Source organism: Oreochromis niloticus, linkage group LG19 (assembly GCF_001858045.2).
Source record: "Oreochromis niloticus isolate F11D_XX linkage group LG19, O_niloticus_UMD_NMBU, whole genome shotgun sequence".
Taxonomy (NCBI): Eukaryota; Metazoa; Chordata; class Actinopteri; order Cichliformes; family Cichlidae; genus Oreochromis; species Oreochromis niloticus.
In genome coordinates this window covers 5447964-5467738 of record NC_031983.2, presented here as the reverse complement: position 1 = coordinate 5467738, position 19775 = coordinate 5447964, and the positions used below count along the sequence as shown (strand labels likewise).

Below are 19775 nucleotides of genomic sequence, written 5' to 3'. Positions count from 1 at the left end.
GAGGCTTGGAGGGTTTTCTTTGAAAAAAAAAAGTTCCCATCTCATAAGTGGACAAGAACACACTAGATTTCGTTGCTTCCTCGTTTTACTATCTGCAGAAGTACACATTTTCTGATATCGTTGAGAAAATGAAACCGCTTCCACCCGGTGAGATAATCCATCAGAGCACCAGGGGAAGATTTTATTTGGTTTGTGCAAGAGTGTTTTTATATCAGTGCTCCTTGTCAATCACCTGAAGCCCTCAAGCAGAAATGTAAGTGTCCATCTAAAATAATCGCTCAGAAGCACATCTCTCAAACTTCAGTGTCGCGTCTTTGTGGTTTCGCTCTTGGAGTCTTGTTTTGCCAGGACAGCAGGCAGCACACCATCAGCAAATTGCAACACAATGTGAGTGTATGAAGTGGTTGAGGTTTAAGGGATACAACACCTGAAATGTATCTAGTGTGGCACCGTTAAAGTGTTCCCATCATATTATGAGCTGCTTCATATTAAAACTGAAAGGAAGAAAAAAGGAGAGGTTCAGATTTTGTCCTATCCTGTTTTCTTTTTGTTAATCACTTTGAAAAACATGTGGGGCTTAATTAATACTGTATTCACATCTTGTTCTAACTTTTGTGGGAAAAAAAACAACTTAAGACATGAAATAGTGGTAAAAGTAAACTAAAATCTGCTTTTTTAAAGAAACAAATTCCACTTGTTTTGTGAAATAAAACCAAAGCACAATATCTTCTTCCTTTGAAACTCCTAAATGACATCCAGCTTTAATTTCTTCTTACAATTAAACAGAATGTCTTCTTGTCCTGTTTCACAATCTTTTATCATAGTCAAACATCCCTGAAAAATTAGGTGTATTTGAAATGAATGTAGCGCGTGAGCTTTATGTCAGAAGAGACACTGAAAATCAGCCATACTGCATGACAAGACTAATTTTAGTAACTTCTGACTAATTGTCATTGGAGACGGTTGTCACGCAGCACAATTACCCAACTGAAGGTGTCCTCTGATCACGCCACTTCAGCATTTGACATCTCCTAGAGTTTTGAGAACAATATCATTGCATGTTAAGTGATATCTAAAAGACTCTGAGCACAATTAACCTTCACTCAGTTATGTAACAAAAGCACCTGATGACCGGTATGCTGTATAGTCAAAAAAGCATAACATCATTCACTGCTTTGTATATGACCCACAGATATGTTTGCATAGACAAACCAGCAGCCATGCTTCTATTCAGGCACTAGTGAACTATCCTGGAGATATACAATCATAGGTGGAGACAAACTTTCTTTATCGGAACAAAACAGGTTGGACAACCCAACCTGTTAGATGGGTATGACAGTGCCGTTGATCTCTTAGCCTCTTGATGTCATTATTTGCACATTAGACCCATATTGGCCTCCTTACACTGGCTTTCAGTCCATTTCAGGATTATTATTTGTTTTTAGGAGTGTCAGTAGTTTGACACTCCCTTATTTAACAGAACTTTTGCACTGAGGTCTACAAACCGGCTGATCTTGGATATTCCTAGATCCAAGTTTAAAAGGAGAGGCATTAGAGCCTTCTCATTGGTGCCTCCTAATCTTTGGAGCAGCTTACCTAACCTAAGTCTCTCAGTCATTTTACTTCTAACACTTCTAAAAATCTCTTCTTGCTTGCTTTTAGGTCGAGTTCAATAGAGTGTCTCTTTAATTTGTTTTATTTGATTTTCAGTGTATGTTTATTGTTGGTTTAGTAATCGTTATGTATAATGTATATTTTATTATACTGTATATTTTGTATAAGCTATACAGCACTTTGGTCAGCTGAGGTTGCATAAAATATCCTACACAAATAAACTTTGACTTAAGAACAAGTCCAGCTCCAAATAGCTAAAAGCACCTGTCTACCAATCACACGCATTCATACAAGGAACTTGGGGTTTGCGTCTTGTTCAAAGACATTTGGTATGCAGACTGGAGAAGCCAGGGATTGAACCACCACCCCTGAGATTGGTAGATGACCTGCTCTCCCTCCTTAGCTACAGCCTCACTGTGGAGAATGCATGGAGATTGTTCAGTATGGGTTTGGAGTCCAGTTCAGATCTTTGGAAAATATTTATTACAGCTGAGTATTTATTACATGGGGTTTCTGTCATTACATTCAAAAGATGTTTATGCCCAAAACGCTGACTTATGTAATTTGATTACCTGTAAGTTGTTCATGTAATGTTGTTATATGGACAATGTAAGATATTAAATTTATTGGATTCTTGTCAAATGAAATTTACTTGATTGGTATACGTTTAAAGTATGCCGAGCATATTTTCCTTAATGATTAATTCACACAATCTCTTCTATAGTTAGAGTATTGACCTATTTCCCTATGCGCTTCTCTCTTTCCCCTTACCCCCAACCGGTCGAGGCAGCCAGTCATCCTCTTATCTAACATAAGACATGATAGTTGTCACTAGCAGCTGATTTTTCTAGAATGAGGGAAGACATTATAAAAACAAGTGTATAATTGCTGCAGGTGGATGACTTAAAGCTGTGCCAAAGCCTTGACTCCAAGTTTACACTAAGCCCCAGCAAGAAAAAGACTCTGTCCTCTCTCAGCAGTGTGCACACGCCTCTCTAATCTCAACTTTGTTGCCAACCATATTGAAAGGTCTGCCAAAGTGTAGCTATTAAAGAGACTCACTCAGACACATACAGTTACATATCATAGCATGAACTTATTTTCCACTACCTTGAGACACACATTATTGCGCCTTCATCAGTAGATTAAGCACTGTAACAGAACTGATGCATGGATATAAATAAAACAATAACTGCATACCTTCCTGTTGAGATGGACACAGATGTCGGCCCGCATGTCCTTGGGACAGATGGATAAGACCTGTAGCACAAGAAACACGAGGGGATGAAGCGGCAGTTTAGACTAACAGCACTTGCCTATTGTCCAACGGCTTCCTTGGTGACTTTCTCTGGATGCATTCCAGGCATCCAGCTAGTAGGAGAATCCCAAGTAGACCCTGAGATTATATGAACCTCATCCGACTTGGGAATGCCTCTGGATTTCCCAAGCTGGATGAGGTTGTCACCTCCCTCTGTCATACTACATATATCTTGATGGAAGCTGGATTTTCAAGTAATTCAAAGTGTTAAGAAAAGAAGGTTTGAAATTCAAACCTTAAGACAATAGGAAATCCTTTAAGCTGTGTGATGTTTCTACTTGCTTTCTGCCTTCTTATTGTTTTGCAGTGGGACCTGTTGCATTCCTGTATTTTTTCTTGGACCACCTAAGTAACTCTGCATGATTCACGATTTAAAAATACATATCTTTATTTCTCTTGTGTGTGTCTTCACGCAACCACCCCAGTTCATGTTCTGTCTTAGGCAATCTGTAATAGCTCCTGTCTTTTAAGGCCACTCTGCCCAAAAACCTACTATTTCTGTGCTTGGCCGACTTCTGTATGCCTTCTAGGGGCAGCAGCAAGTTCTTGTGAGCTGTGGGCGGTAGTGGCATCACCTGGATGTCATAGGTGTGTTGTGCCTGGAGCAGATGACCGTATCAATGAATGTACAAGTATTTCCTCTGAAGTTTTGGCTCACAAAGAATACTACATTTGTTTGCCTCATTATTTGAAAGCACATTTATCTGATTGTTCAGCAATATGAGGATATGAGAGAAAGCGTAAAAAGGTTCCTTTTAAAAAACATCTCATTGATGCCACGTGCCTGAGGAAGGGATTTGGAAGATAAATATTTAAATGCAATGCAATGCATTAAATGCAATGTTTTAGATTATGAGAAACATGAAGTGTCTGTGCAAGGCGAAAGAACAATATACGTGCATTTAGTTTATTTTTAACATTGTTGCTGCAAACAAAAGCTAAATGGTAAATGGGCTTTTACTTATATAGAGCCTTTCTACTCAATTTGAGCACTCAAAGCACTTTCTACTACAAGTCTCATTCACCCAATCACACACAAAATGCTTTTATCTAACATTCACACGGATGCATCTTGTTTCAGTATATTGCCCAAGGATACTTGAGCACAGGGCTGTTGGTGCTAGGGACCAATCCAACAACACTCTAGTTGGCAGACACCCACTGACTACCACCTGACCCACAGCTGCTCCATCAGCCCCATCTTATTTTCATCCTGGGCAGTGTATTTGTAGTGTGATTGACTTGGGTCAGTAGAAAGTCAGTTGCAGAAAAAGACCAGAGGCTTTCTTGCTCAAGAACACTTCAGCAGAAAGCAGAAGCTGTCAGAGAAGATCAAAAACCTCAACTTCAAACTGAAAGCTTATTTGTTTTGAAACCTGATTTTTCAGAAACTTCCCGTCTGTGTATGAGTGACAGATTTTATATTCCAGTTTGTTTAGTTGCATTCATTATCTCGCTGTGAAAAGAACTGCAGCAAAGGCAGACTGTTAATGGTAACCGTTTAGTGTAACTCATTACACACTTTTTAAAATCTGTCCCAATAAAATTAAGTACTTAGCAAAATCAAAGAAAACGAAATATCATCCTCCATAAATGCTGCCATCTTACATATGAACAAAATTGACGAGGGGGGAAAACTTAAGAGAAAAGAGACATATAAAAGTCTTTTACATTTTGTTTGCTCCTTTTAATGTGGATGATATAGTATCAAGAAGCCTTTGGGAGACACTGGTCTTTTTTGGGTGTGTACTCATATAAACAGCTGACTATGAACCATGTAACAGCTCCCAAAGTGACAAACTTATCTACTAATTGGCCTCAGCTCTGACAGTGAGGTATTTATCCAGAGAGCAGGCGCAAAACTAGCCTTATGTCTCTTCAAAAGTGTATAATTATCTGGGACTGAAGGAGAAGAGGCTTGTGACTAAACTGAAAATAACGTTACTGGGAAAGTAAACTAAATGGGCAGAGAAAGAAGGCATGGACAAAACTTGAAAACAGGAAATAAATAATAAGAAGATTACATGAGGCTTATCTTGGATCATGAGTTTATAATGTGCCAGTCTTCAGTTCAGCCAAAAAAACCCAAAAAAACAACAGGCTTTAATATTCTTTCATATTTAATAAGGAACATAAAAATAAACAAAAGACAGCTAATCTGTTTAATATCCTCAAAGTTAAATCGAATCGGGGCAATTTCAAATCTCAAAGAGTCAAAAATGGAGGTTCAAACAGTATTCTTGCAAACTGCAATATATATATATATATATATATATATATATATATATATATATATATAGTATGTATTTGGCTAATTAACAACCAAGGCTTAATGTCTATTTGGTACAATTTGGAAAAGAAAGCTTTTCATATTAATGTATGTCTGGCATTTGGAACAGTTCTGTTCTAAATATTATTTAATATGTATTTAATCCTAAATGATGTGGGGTGATTAGCTAACTCTGATATATGCACAAAGTATACAGGAAGTGTGGTAGTGCGCCTTTGGACCACTTTTCTATGGGTAATTGTCATAATGTGAAGATTTTATGTATGTGTTCCTTATTTCCTCCTAGATGAGAAGACCGATCTTGAGGAAACTTTGTATAAAGAAAATTAAATATCTAAATCACATATAAAAATATTTTGTACAAGCTCTACAATCATATTTGTACATTTGACAGGTCAGCTGAGTATAGAATGGAATGTCAGATTAGAATCTTGTGCCATAATGTAAGCGTGCACATATTTGCATGTTGTCTAGCCCTGTGAAGACCATGCACTCACTGAGGGCAGTCAACTCGATGATAATGACAGTGAGGAAGAGTGGAACCCACAAACAGTTTTGAGGTGCAGTTAGGAGGTCAGGGGTCAGTTCAGGGTAAGTTTATGTAATGTGTGTGGGTAAGCACCAACATCTGTGTTGGTGTATGTGTGTTAGGAACATAGATAGGACTACGAAGGGGCTCGTGAGGTACACACACACACACACACACACACACACACACACAGGTATAAAAACACTGCTTGTATAAATATGAATATATGCAGGGTTCATACACCTTTTTTTCAGGGCCAAATTCAAATTCATTTTCAATCTTTTCCAGCACATTACCGAAAAAAGTATGCATGTTACACTTCACATCACCTCAGTAGGACCATGTGAAAATTACAACTCAAATCATTTGAGGTTGACTGAAACACTTTTGTTCCCCTTTTGTGCACCACACAAAATACTGCAAAACAAAAAGGCTGCCTTATATGTATATAGTGTCGAAACTCAAAACGCACATCTCACTTAAAATTTAAGACATGTAAATGTGAACAAATCCACTTGTTAGAGATATCAGTCTCCTGTTCAAAAAAAACAACCCCACAAAACACGAAAACTTCACCAAACACCACAAAATAATACACAGCAAGGCCAAATTAATAAGTCTTCTTATCAGATATTGATGCTTCATTCCTATGTGACACAAAAAATGGGAGACAGATGTTTGTTTGTTTGTTTTTTAAAGTTCATTCATTCAAAACTAACCGTAAGATGTTTAACTACATTGCTGCTGTGTTATTGTTGAAGTCCTAAATTATCACCTTTAAAGTGTTTGTGCTAATAACACTTTAAAGGTGACCCCATTTTAGACCCCATTCCTACAAAACTGCTCAAAGAAGTCCTGCCATTAATTAATTCTTCAATCTTAAATATGATCAACCTATCTCTAATAATCGGCTATGTACCACAGGCCTTCAAGGTGGCTGTAGTTAAACCTTTACTCAAAAAGCCATCTCTAGACCCAGCTGTCTTAGCTAAGTATAGGCCAGTCTCCAACCTTCCTTTCATATCAAAAATCCTTGAAAGAGTAGCTGTCAAACAGCTAACAGATCATCTGCAGAGGAATGGCTTATTTGAAGAGTTTCAGTCAGGTTTCAGAGCTCATCACAGCACAGAAACAGCTTTAGTGAAGGTTACAAATGATCTTCTTATGGCCTCTGACAGTGCACTCATCTCTGTGCTTGTCCTGCTAGACCTCAGTGCAGCGTTCAATACTGTCGACCATAATATCCTATTAGAGCGATTAGAACATGCTGTAGGTATTACAGGTACTGCACTGCAGTGGTTTGTATCATATCTATCTAATAGACTCCAGTTTGTGCATGTAAATGGAGAGTCCTCTTCACACACTAAGGTCAATTATGGTGTTCCCCAGGGTTCGGTGCTAGGACCAATTCTGTTTACATTATACATGCTTCCCTTAGGCAGCATCATTAGAAGACATAGCATACATTTACACTGCTATGCAGATGACACGCAGCTCTATCTGTCCATGAAGCCAGATAACACACACCAATTAGTTAAACTGCAGGAATGTCTTAAAGACATAAAGACCTGGATGGCCGCTAACTTTCTGCTTCTTAATTCAGATAAAACTGAGGTTATTGTACTGGGCCCTGAAAATCTTAGAAATATGGTATCTAAGCAGATTCTTACTCTGGATGGCATTACCTCGGCCTCCAATAATGCTGTGAGGAACCTTGGAGTCATTTTTGACCAGGACATGTCCTTCAACGCACATATTAAACAAATATGTAAGACTGCTTTCTTCCATTTGCGCAACATCTCTAAAATTAGAAATATCCTGTCTCAGAGTGACACTGAAAAACTAGTTCATGCATTTATTACTTCTTCCAGGCTGGACTACTGTAATTCATTATTATCAGGATGTCCTAAAAACTTGCTGAAAAGCCTTCAGTTAATCCAAAATGCTGCAGCAAGAGTCCTGACAGGGACTAGAAAGAGAGAGCAGATTTCTCCTGTTTTGGCTTCCCTTCATTGGCTTCCTGTTAAATCCAGAATTGAATTCAAAATCCTGCTCCTCACATACAAGGTCTTAAATAATCAGGCCCCATCTTATCTTAATGACCTTGAAGTACCATATCACCCTATTAGAGCACTTCGCTCTCGCACTGCAGGCTTACTTGTTGTTCCTAGAGTATTTAAAAGTAGAATGGGAGGCAGAGCCTTCAGTTTTCAGGCCCCTCTTCTGTGGAACCAGCTTCCAATTTGGATTCGGGAGACAGACACTGTCTCTACTTTTAAGATTAGGCTTAAAACTTTCCTTTTTGCTAAAGCATATAGTTAGGGCTGGACCAGGTGACCCTGAATCCTCCCTTAGTTATGCTGCAATAGACGTAGGCTGCCGGGGATTCCCATGATGCATTGAGTTTTTCCTTTCCAGTCACCTTTCTCACTCACTATGTGTTAATAGACCTCTCTGCATTGAATCATATGTGTTATTAATCTCTGTCTCTCTTCCACAGCATGTCTTTATCCTGTTTTCCTTCTCTCACCCCAACCGGTCGCAGCAGATGGCCCCGCCCCTCCCTGAGCCTGGTTCTGCCGGAGGTTTCTTCCTGTTAAAAGGGAGTTTTTCCTTCCCACTGTCACCAAAGTGCTTGCTCATAGGGGGTCATATGATTGTTGGGTTTTTCTCTGTACCTATAAAGCACCTTGAGGCGACTTTTGTTGTGATTTGGCGCTATATAAATAAAACTGAATTGAATTGAATTGAATAATAACATCATGTACAGTAAGACAGGCATGGAGAACAGCACTTATATAAGCAGGCAGCCTTAAAGTATGAAATATTCATTTGTCTACTGTCTCAGTGGCTGATAGTGTCCCACAGGCCTCAATGTAAGCTTGAAGCCATTATAATGTTTAAGTTGTTTAACGATAAACAGATTTTGAATGAAAGCCACGGAACTTCGGTAGCACAAAAAAGTGTCTATTCTTTGTGCTCATATGGATCAGTCATATTACCATTATTTCCCACTAAAGTGTTGCCAAAGGCACCAGGTTAATGCTTGAAAAAGCTGCACCAATACACAAAAATATAATCAATATTCTACTTACTTGTTGACAACGCCGCTTTTAGCCTTCAATCAGAAAGCCTTAATTTGGCTAGTTAAGCATCGGGCTAACGTTTAAAGCTTTCACCTGAGGGAAGTAACTCACATTACTGCTACTGCTACGTAATCTCAGTTAGGTTCACAGCATATTCCATAAATTACCATGCAATAACTAACTGTTATAATAGCGCTGCCGTATTGCATCACACTGAGTGCATTTCAATCATTTATCCCGCGAGTTTGCTAGCTAGCAAAATAATAATAACAATTTTAAAAATGTGCATGTGTAACGTACACACTCTCGAAATAAAATAAATGAATAGAACTTAAATTTAATGTATATAATCTTTACCAAAGTGCAGATGTCTGAAAAAATGAGACAATAGCCTTTAATATGTGAATTCAAGAATGTTGTTGTTGTTAAAAGTTTCCTGACACTCTATGTTTGTGTAAATTAGGTTTTAACTCATTTATATTCACTTTCATTAAGGCACATAATACTCAAATGAACACTTAATGTGTATTTTGAGACGTTTTCTTCCTGCTCTGAAAAAACTGTTATGTAGATTTTTATTGATTTGTGATTTACTTTGAGACTCTTTGAGAACAGTGATACAGCAGCTAATTTTGTGACACATATGGGTAAATGCTCTTAAATGTATTGTTTTTGAATGTTATAAGCATCTATGTCTATTAAATATAGAACAATGACTCTCAAGCTTTTGCTTCCTGACACATCACTTGATGCTTTGTAATCTGCATGAATGGCAAAAAGCGACACGGTGTCTGGCTTTTTCAATTCCAGCCCGAATGATTACTGTAGCACAAAATCACATCACTGAGATACCCAAATCTCCATAAACAGATGGCACATCAGTAATACATTAGCTTTGCCCGACATGTTGCATCTCAGTCTCACCTTTTCCGTGTCGATGCCTTTGGTCATGGACCAGGTGGAGACGATGTAGTCCATCACTCTCTCACTTAGACCCTTGGGAACTTGGTAGAGTTTCAGGAAATCCCTGACATTGTTGAGCATCTCATGGTAGCGATTGGTGTTGGCATACATCTGTTGGAAAATGGTGGTCACATTTCCAAAGATGGTGGCATAAAGCAGAGCTAGAAAGAAAGTAGGAGAAGAAATATGAAATGTATAAAGCGATCATTTCAAAAGCATTTAATGAAAACCATTATTTTGACTTGAACTTAACATCTGCTCTGTAACACACCGAGCCAAAAATCTAATGTTTTAAAAAGAAATGGAGCCTGCTTTGTTTTAATTTCTAACCATAAATGTACACCTTGCAAGAAACCAATAAAGAAACCAACACGGTGAAAGCACTACATAAATACTAATTTGGTTTATGTGCACAATGAGTTACACCGATCCACGACATTTAAAGCAACTGGTCCTTCTAGATAGAAGAGTCTTGGCTTGGCAGACCTTCCAAACAAACCGTACTTGTACAGTCATGAACATTAGCACGTATTACGCTAACTGAGGCATGGAGAGTTTGAGATGAAGATCCTGAGTCTTTTGCAATTTCTCTGAGCATGGCACAATCTAACCTTCAGTGAATTTGCTGGAAAGATTGAGGCATTGGGTTAATGCCAATACTCCTGAATACTCCAGACTAGCAAAGCACCAAACCTCTGCTCTTATAGAGGTGATCACAATTGCTGATGATCATTTAATCAAGTGCATTTGATTAGCAGAACATGGCTTCTACTTACCCTCTGAATTCCTATGGAAGAAGTGAGGGTAAATAGGGTTACACTGCATAGAGTCCCAGGAAAACTTTCTATACTATAGGTGCAGCTTTTGGTAACAAAACCCTTCTGCCAAGGGTCCGATGTGATTGACAAATGGAACAACAGTGGAAACAGGAAAAGAGTCCTGTTGTCTAAGATGAAAAAGGCAACGATGGCTTAGAGTGGTTGAAACCCAAAGAGGTTTGTGTTTGGCTTTCGGTGGTGTTAGGTATTGTAGTGAATAACAGCTTAAGAATTTAGATGTCTGGACAGTGTTTAGCTAGAAATGGCGACAGTGTAGAAGCTTCAAGGTGAAGGGACACTAAGTCCTATGATAAGGTGGGTCATCCGGACCGTGTGAGATAGAAACAGTATCCAGTCTCAGCCAGAATTAATCTCACGGTCATTAGAACAAGTTATCAGGGAAGAGATGTGAGGAAGGGGAACCCTCTGCCTTCTAGGTGCAGGTCCCCAGGATTGGACGTGACAGAGCACTGAGAAGCTGGGACTAGCCAAAGCGCCAAAGAAGGGAGAGTTAAATTTAAACTATAACTTCTCCCCACCTGTTTTAAGCAATCTGATAGATGCACATTTTCCATATAAAACTCTGTGTAATGCTAAGATAGGTACTCTCATGGCTGCAGTTACTGTTTACAGACTGCAGCTTCCTGAAAATCTTCGATCATCCAATGCCTCAATAAATACACCAAAAGATGAACGATGTAGATAAACGAACGCGTTCATAGTGTCAGCACCCCAAATATCTTTAGGTAAGATACTAACCCCACGTTGCTCTCTGATACATTGATCGGAGTGTGAATGTTAGATAGAATGCACTTAAGCACAGGAAAAAGTTCTTGGGTGGGTAGATGAATGAAGGAGGCGTGTTGTATAAAGCACTTTAAATGCTATGGTAGAGCAGAAAAGTGCTACATAAGAACCAGTCCAGTTACCAAATATCTTCAGATGAGTATACACTTGTAGGAGAGAGCTGCATGACTTGAAAGACTTCAAAAACAACATTAACTTGGTATTATTTGAAGCAGATGGGTAATTACCAAAAACTGACTTTTTATTAACCAAATACAAACAGATGTTTGTGACAGTGGCTTAGAGGGGTGCGGGTTGGAGTAATCATCTAAACTCTCTTACAAGAAGTGAGACAAACTTGGATAGAGATCAGTGTTAGATGTATATTATATAATGTCTCCTGGTGATCAAGAGTGTTTCCCACCTTTGAAATTTAAAGCCATCATGCGTCACTGCTCAGCCTCCTCACTATCCTGCTTGTACTTTACTGTTTCCATAGAGACCTCACTCAAAATAGTTCTTATTTTTTGCCTCCTCCCAGACAATACAAATGACAAAGGAAAGAGAAAAGAAACAATAATTTGGAAGACTTCTGAAAACTTTTGTGGTTGGCAGGAGGTGGAAGGAATCTGACGACATGATGTGTGAGAAATCAACGCTGGGGCAGAATGAATGAACAGTACAAAGGGGTAGTTTGTAAAGAAGGCAAAGGCAGAAGAAAGAGGCAAATGTTTGATTTTCTTGCAGTAACTGTGCATTCAAGATAAACGCTCTATATGTATGCTGTATGAGGAAGTGTAAAAATAGTAGATTAAAAAAACAAAGAAAGTGAACCAGAAACATGACAAAAACAAAGTGTGTACTTGTGCATGTGAGTGTGAATGTGGGCAGTTTATCTCACAGAAGCAAGTCTACAGAGACACAAAAAGAAAAGAGTGTGTCTGAAAAAGAGACAAAACAAAGAATAAAAGCAGTACAGTCACACACATAAAGGTGTTGCATGTCAGTGGTGAGATAAGTCCTTCAAAGTCTGCTCCCTCCCAGCTTACAAAACCTTTCCAGGACCCTGTCAGCAATTCAGGAAGAATTCCAACAGCACATCTGGCCTGGAACTTAAGGTTCAGACTCACAGCTCTCCGCCCACCAAACCCAAGACTTCTAATTGGCCGACGTGATAGCCCATAGGGAGGTAAGTGTCACCTCAGAACACAGAAAGGCAATGGTTTGAAGGTTAATTCAACCTTGGGATATCAATTTCTTGCCAATTTCATTTTGTCCAAAGTAGTGACATGTGGATGTGTGGATGGGTATGAAGAGAAGCTGCAGAAGAAATCCGTGTCACCACAGTAAGTAACCACAGTACAAAAACTATTAGGGATGAAAAGCTAATTAGTAGCATTTATCAGGTGTAAATGAGGTCTGGCTATCAGCACTTTGGAATACTGGTTGTCAAGGAAGCTTGAGACAAATAACAGAGCTCAAATTAAAACAGACCACCAAAGAATTGAGCCTCCAAAGGTACAAAAGCAAGATATTCAGGAGTCTTTAAGATAAGCACTAGAGCTTATAGTGTTAACAAAACAGTTTAAATATGTTGAGTTTACAGTTTCGCTACTTTCTCCTTTGCATTTCTATAACAGTCAAAGTCTGTTTCGACTTAAGCACCTTACCATAGCTTATACAACCTGCCATGACCTGAGTTTGGCCTGTGGAAATCAACCTTGTGAACCTCACCACAATTCAGTCAGTCAAAAAAATTCAAGAACTGGAATCATGCTGTGAAATAATATTTGCACTTGGCTGACTCCATCTATTTCACCAAAATTTCCTTGCAGCAACTCAAAATAGCACTAATTAGTTTGCATACCTGAGAACTTTGGGGTATGCTCCAAATGAGATGATAAATGGTATCCTGAAGGATCTCCACCAGATCTGAACCAGAGCATCACTGAGCTCCTGGACAGTCTGAGATACAACCTGGTGACATTTAATGGACCAAAACATATCCCAGAGGTGTTCCAGGACATGATGAAATCCTTGGACCCAAGGTCTCATCTATATAACTAACGGCAGTCAGAATGCTATTGCGCAGCCTGTTGAAGTCTGTGTTTCCCTCCATGGCTACGTCTCTCCAGACCATCACTGACCCACCACCAAACCGCTCATGCTGAATGATGTTTATCCACAGCATAGCATTCTCCACGGCTTCTCCAGACCATTTCCCATCTGCCACATGTGCTCAGGGTGAACCTGCTCTCATCTGTGAAAAGCACAGATGGTGGACAAGGAGTGGACCTGCCAATTCTGGTATTCTACAGCAAATGCCAATCGGGCTCCACAGTGCTGCACAGTAAACACATGGTTCCACTAAAGGACGTCAGGCCACCCTCATGAAGTCTGTTTCTGTTGTTCTGAGACATTTCTACAGTAGCCTGCTGAAGCAAATTTTTTAGAGCAGTGGCAATGCTCATGCTGTTCCACAAAGGAGCAGGTACCATCCCTGCTGGTGAGTTAAGGGCCTCCTGCAGCAGTTGGCCGCCCTGCCTGAGCCTGGTTTTGCTGAAGGTTTCTTCCTGTTAAAAGGGAGTTTTTCCTTCCCACTGTCACCAAAGTGCTTGCTCATTGGGGGTTATATGATTGTTGGGTTTTTGTCTGTATGTATCATCGTAGGGTCTACCTTAAAATATAAAACACCCTGAGGCAACTATTGTTGTGATTTGGCGCTGTATAAATAAAATTGAACTGAATTGAATCCTGGATCCTAGGTATCTCCTAATGCTATCAGTAGTGACACTGACCCTAGCCAAATGTAACACTGGTGAAAAAACAGGAGTGTAAAAATGTCAGTGGCCTCGACCTGTAAAACCATTCCTGTTTTGAGGTTTGTCTCATTGTTGCTCCTCTGGTGCACTTATTGTTTATTTCATTAACAGACAGCAGCTGATACTGATTAACAACCCCTTCCTCTACTTATCTGATTAAAGTGTACGTTCAATTCTTTTGCACAGTATATATATTCTGGAGATAATATATTCATACAGAAGTATCTGATCTCAGTAGGAGAATAAATAAATAAATACATAAATAATCAACAAACCCCTAGAATCACAGAAACCTGTTACTGATGGATTGCTGATTATACATCGTTCTGTATCAGCTTCCAAAAACACTTTTCTGGTCTCACGTGAATTTAGACAGTTAATCCATGTAGTCAGGCTACGGTTGAAGCTGTCATCTCAATACTGCATATAAAATCTGACCTGTCCCTTATGGCTCTATTTATTTAAATCTGTCTGTGTTTTCCCATCTGGTGGATGCAGAAACAGGAGTGGGGAGTTTTGGGGGTGAAGCAAAGTAGTAGATTTCCTAATGTTAAATAAATGCTGAAGCACCCCAGGGAAGAAAAGACAAGATGCTGTCAAAAGTGAGGCTCTGATCAGCTGGTAGGAATCTTTTCAGGAAGGTGGTTTCTAAAACCACCGTGACACAAAGAAGAAAACTGGATTTAAACAATCCCCTGCACTGATGTCATATTAGCAGCAGTATTTTATAATAGCATACTCTGAACCCCATCAAACAAACAGTGTGGACAGATCTGTGACATCTGTCAGTTTAGCTTGTCTTGCTAAATTTGCTCAAATGGCTGTTGCCTTTAGTAAAAGTATATTACTTCCTCTTTTGTTTTCTACTGAATAGCCTCAAATCATTACCTGTTGCTTTTGTGAAACAAAGGATATCAACATCACCTCTCCCTTCATAAGATTTTTTTTAAAAAGGAACGATCCACCTCCACTCACCACACTTGTCTTTTGTATTTACGTTTTTAATCATTAAGGTGAATCATTCAAATGAGACAACGTTGGATGTGTAGATATTTCCATATGAGGATTAAAATTACAAATGTACAAAGAAACATCATAAAGCAGATGATGGAGTCAAAAAGCTCCCCATTTTTCACAATAATGAAACAGGTGTTTTTAAATGAGGAAAGTATCAGCAATCCAACCTCTGTGTTGTGATATTTTCCATTTCTATTTTTTAAGTAATCTGCCAGAGGAGTTTAGGATGATTTGTCAGACTGAATGAGTGTGAGGGACAAAAATCTGTCAGTCTGTGTTAACGCCTACAGCCCAGACACACAGAAAATACCCTGTGATGAGGTGGCCTGCACACAAACAGAAATACCTACACATATGCAGACATATACTGTAGAAGCATAAAAGACAGACACACACACACACACAAAATCAATGTGTATGATTATTTTTAAGTTTATCTTCATAAATAAACAGTGAAGTCCAAGTTAAACTTAAACATGTTTGAGGGGAAGATATTACTTTCTATATTAAATTACTATTACATTATTCCTGTATATTTACTTTAAAATCCTAGTCAAGCAAGAGTCAAAACCTGATGTACTCCTAGTGTCGGTTCCTGGGTGGGATAAACATGGAAGTACAATCTGGCCAAATCAAACATATAGATCATAAAAAATGAGATTTCCAGGTTAAAAACAGCAACTTGGTGAAGTTGGCCAACAGGGTGCTGATGGAAACTGTGCTACTGTTGGTCAAAAACAATGGAAGAAGAAAGGGGGAGATAGTGAGAGAGAAGGAAAGACAGGAGTTTCCAGGTGAGCGTAGGGACTTGGTGATTGGAGCAAACTTTAGTGGGTATGTAGGTTAAGGGAACAATGATGAGGAGGAGTTTATGGGTAGGCATGTTGCTAAGAAAAGAAATGCAGGAGGTAAGAGAGAAGTGTACACAAGTGGACTGTATCTTATACTGAAGGTGCAATCTTAAAGAAATAGGAGACTGCAAGGTGGTGAAAGGTGGAAGCTGATCATGTCAAGTATCGGGTCAATATCTGGAGTGACCAGGATGGGCAAAATTAGAAATGAGTATGAGTAGAGAGACAACTCTCACGTTGAGCAATTTGGATCCAAAGTTAGAAGGTTGAGACAGTTTGGACATGTGCAGAAGAGGAATTATACATATATTGGACAAAGGATGTTGAAGATAAGCTGCCAGGAAAGAGGAAAAGAGAAAGACCACAGAGAAGATTCATGGATGTAGCGAAGGAGGACATGCAGAGAGTTATTGTGACACAAGAATGCTGGGGATAGGGTTAGACAGAGGCAAATGATTTGCTATGGCAACCCCTAAAGGAAGCAGCCAAAATAAGAAGACAGAAGGCCTTTAAAAAAATAAGTTTGTTATTGAAATGACCATCAATATTTTTTTCACAGTATTTTATTCATATTAAATTCAGATTTTCATTTTTTCAAAGTGTAAATATAAATTAACAAGCACATACAACAGAACTTTCAGTCAAAGTAATCAAATAATTTTTGCTGTCTTAAAGATGAAAGCTGAGAAGACTGCTGCTTCTTTTGTATGTGCATTTTCAGTTAGGATGTAGTCCATGCAATGGTAGCCAAACAGTCAGTCAATTAAGATGCAATCACAGTAATCTATTTTTGCATGCTTTAATATATGAAGAATTAATTCTACCACTTTTATAGTTATAAAAGCTTTTACAGTGAAAAGCTGATACTACCCATAAATTCCAGTATTGAAAATATTGACACACACACAGACCTGACAACCTATGACAACCTACCCAAAAAGGCAAAGTAGAAATGAGCTCCCATCTGCCAGAGTCCTTTATTTTTAAATGATTTGTGGTCATTTTCACAAAGAAAATGAGATAAATTGCCTTTTTAGTTTCAGACATATCTGTAATCAATTTTGACAATGCTGCAGCATCGCTATTGCTTCACAGACCCATGGGGAAAAATGAATAGCAAGTTTTTACTACAAGCTAACAGCTTGTTATTTTGGATTTTATTGAATCATGAGTTTGAATCTTTGTTGATGTCGAACAGAGCTCTCACTGGAATTAATTATGATGAGTAATATTAGACAACCCTGCAGCTGGAATTCATATGTCAAATAAATAATTACATGATGGCAGGGGAAAAAATCTAGAAGAATGCATACTGGCTAGCTGCCATGTTTATTTAAGTAACAGCAAAAATACACAGGAAAAAAAACATGCTTTAGTTTACTGACTGATCACAGAAAATCTCTACACTGATGTGTTGACGTGCATGTGTTGTCAGATGATGGATTTAACGCTAGCTTAGCTGTTGGATTCAGGTTGAAAATATATACTGAAAGAAAATTCAGTGGGGACGATGGTTCAAGAGTAACACCACTGCATAAATATGTTTTAACGAGCACTAACGGTGCATCTAGATCTTTCTGGGTAAGTAAAATATTCTGGTTGATTGTCTCCAAATAAATCCTGACAAGATTGTATTGTTTACTTCTCATTAGGTCAATCTAATAGACTATTTACTGCTGTGCAAACATTTTAATGGGTTTTGTAGTGAGTGAGTCGGGCGGCTGGTGGGAGGGTTGATGTGTGACAAATGTCTGTCTCCACCTTAGACCTAAACCCCCAAAGTGATTACACTCCAGAAATCCAGGAGAAAAACAGAAAAACATGTCTTGTTTCAGAGAAAATCTAACCGCCTGAACATAAGGGCAAATTCAAAGAAAATAAAGACTTACATCCTGTTAGAAATAACATCTTCATTAGAAATAACTTGGAATTCGTCTTTTTTAGTTATGGAGCTAAAGTAAGCAGTACTGGAGCACTTAGCTATTCTACTCAGGTAATAAAAATGACCTCCTTACACCTCTAATTAACCTGTTTGCAGGTTATGTCTTGCTGTTTAAGCTTATTAAGGCCCATTATGCTTATTCTTAACTGTATATCTTTAACTGTGGTCACTACTAGTGTAGCTTTCCATTACTCATCCAACTAATACTTATTTATCTTATATAGTGTTGGGTCCTGGTGCAGCACCTCTTCCTGTAATGCTACAGTCACACAGGGACAGTAGTTGGAGACCACAACACGACCAAAATTACAGTGACCATGTGTGCAATGAACTTGTAATCTTGTTGCCTTTAAGTGGTTTCTTTGAAAGACCCAGATCATGACTGCAAACACTCACACTCAGCTGCAACCTTCAAAGTAACTTCAGTGTGTGAAGATCGCAACAAGAGGGAGCAAACTGATCAGTCTATCAGTTTGAAATTAAATGTGCTCAAGGTAGCAATTACATGCAGCCTGTTTGTGATAATGTGGCAGTTATGGCAGTAAAAAAAAGTAACACAGATGCTGGATAAATGTTGCTGTGTAATAAATGTTTTTTGTTTTTTTTTTACTGAAGATCACAGTTTAAGTTTCCTGAAACTGAAATTCTAAATTACATCTTACTCTGCAAAAGATATCCTGGTGAAAACCTGATAATGACACATATGAAGCTCAGAGATGAATCACCACATTTAGTTTTTTAATCACACCCATAAATCATGATTAAATGAATAACCTGGGGTCAGCCGAATGCTCAGCAGGGTTACTTTACTGAGCGATGGTGCGGTGCTCGTTACATATCAAAACGTACAGTCGCTATCAGGAAAAAAAGAAATCCCAAGTCCTGTTTCAGTAGTATAGCACTTTTTTTTATATTTATATTTCCCCAACACTTTCATTGAACCTAGCTTGTTAAAAATTCCTCTCCTGAGGGTTTAAACTAAGATGTTCCCAGTGTCTTTTTTTTGGATTGCTTCATAGGTTTGTGTAGTAACTGCTAGGAAACTATAATACTAAGTGATGTATAATGTAAAACATTTTTAGGAACAGCAGCAAAAATACAATTGCGTGTACTTCCTTTAAAAGAGCATACACCGATCAACACTGTGGAAATCCCTCTGAACAAGAACATATTCTAAATACAAACAATGTGCATCAGTGAACTCTTGCCTTGTTTTTACTGTTACTGCGCTAATGTTTTTCATCTGGTGTTGTGAAGCTGAGAAGAGTGTTGTGGTTTCGCTAATGGGACCAAATTAAAACACAGCACAAACAAGCGAACTCTGAGGTTTCACTGCTGAAGGTAACAAGGCCATCAGGGGCTGAGCGGTGCTCCCTGTGGACCAGGGCAGGAGTAATGAAGTCATGGAGGAGTACTCACATCGAACCACAAGCGCCTGGTAAACAATGAAATGGTTTTTATCAGGAGGGACAAGTGAGGCTGTGGAGAGCTTAAAATCAAAGTCGACTGTAGGATAACGTCAGGAAAGCAATGCTGTCATATGACGCGGCGGGTCAGAATGTCATCTTCTGATTTGGGGAAGTGAAATGAGGAGCAGGTGTTTAAAGCAGATGATTGTCCATGTTGTGTTTAGGTTCTGTTTGAACATGATTAGGTAGGTTCAATGTAGGACATCAAGTAAGGACTGACTGCATTTTTTGTTATGCAAATTATGCCTAAAGTACAGGCTTTAAAAAAAA

At 38.7% G+C, this 19775-nt stretch overlaps 1 protein-coding gene across 3 annotated transcripts in view; it reads right to left on the bottom strand.

The window, feature by feature from the left end:
* Positions 1-19775, bottom strand: part of kcnh5b (potassium voltage-gated channel, subfamily H (eag-related), member 5b) — a 199710-nt gene that overhangs the window by 91025 nt on the left and 88910 nt on the right. For all 3 annotated transcript variants that reach the window (XM_025901102.1, XM_003451194.5, XM_025901103.1), the window contains exons 9-10: positions 9762-9961; positions 2815-2874 (exon numbers count right to left, since the gene is read on the bottom strand). In XM_025901102.1, the coding sequence (XP_025756887.1) occupies positions 2815-2874; positions 9762-9961 (260 nt within the window). The remainder of the gene's footprint in view (positions 1-2814; positions 2875-9761; positions 9962-19775) is intronic.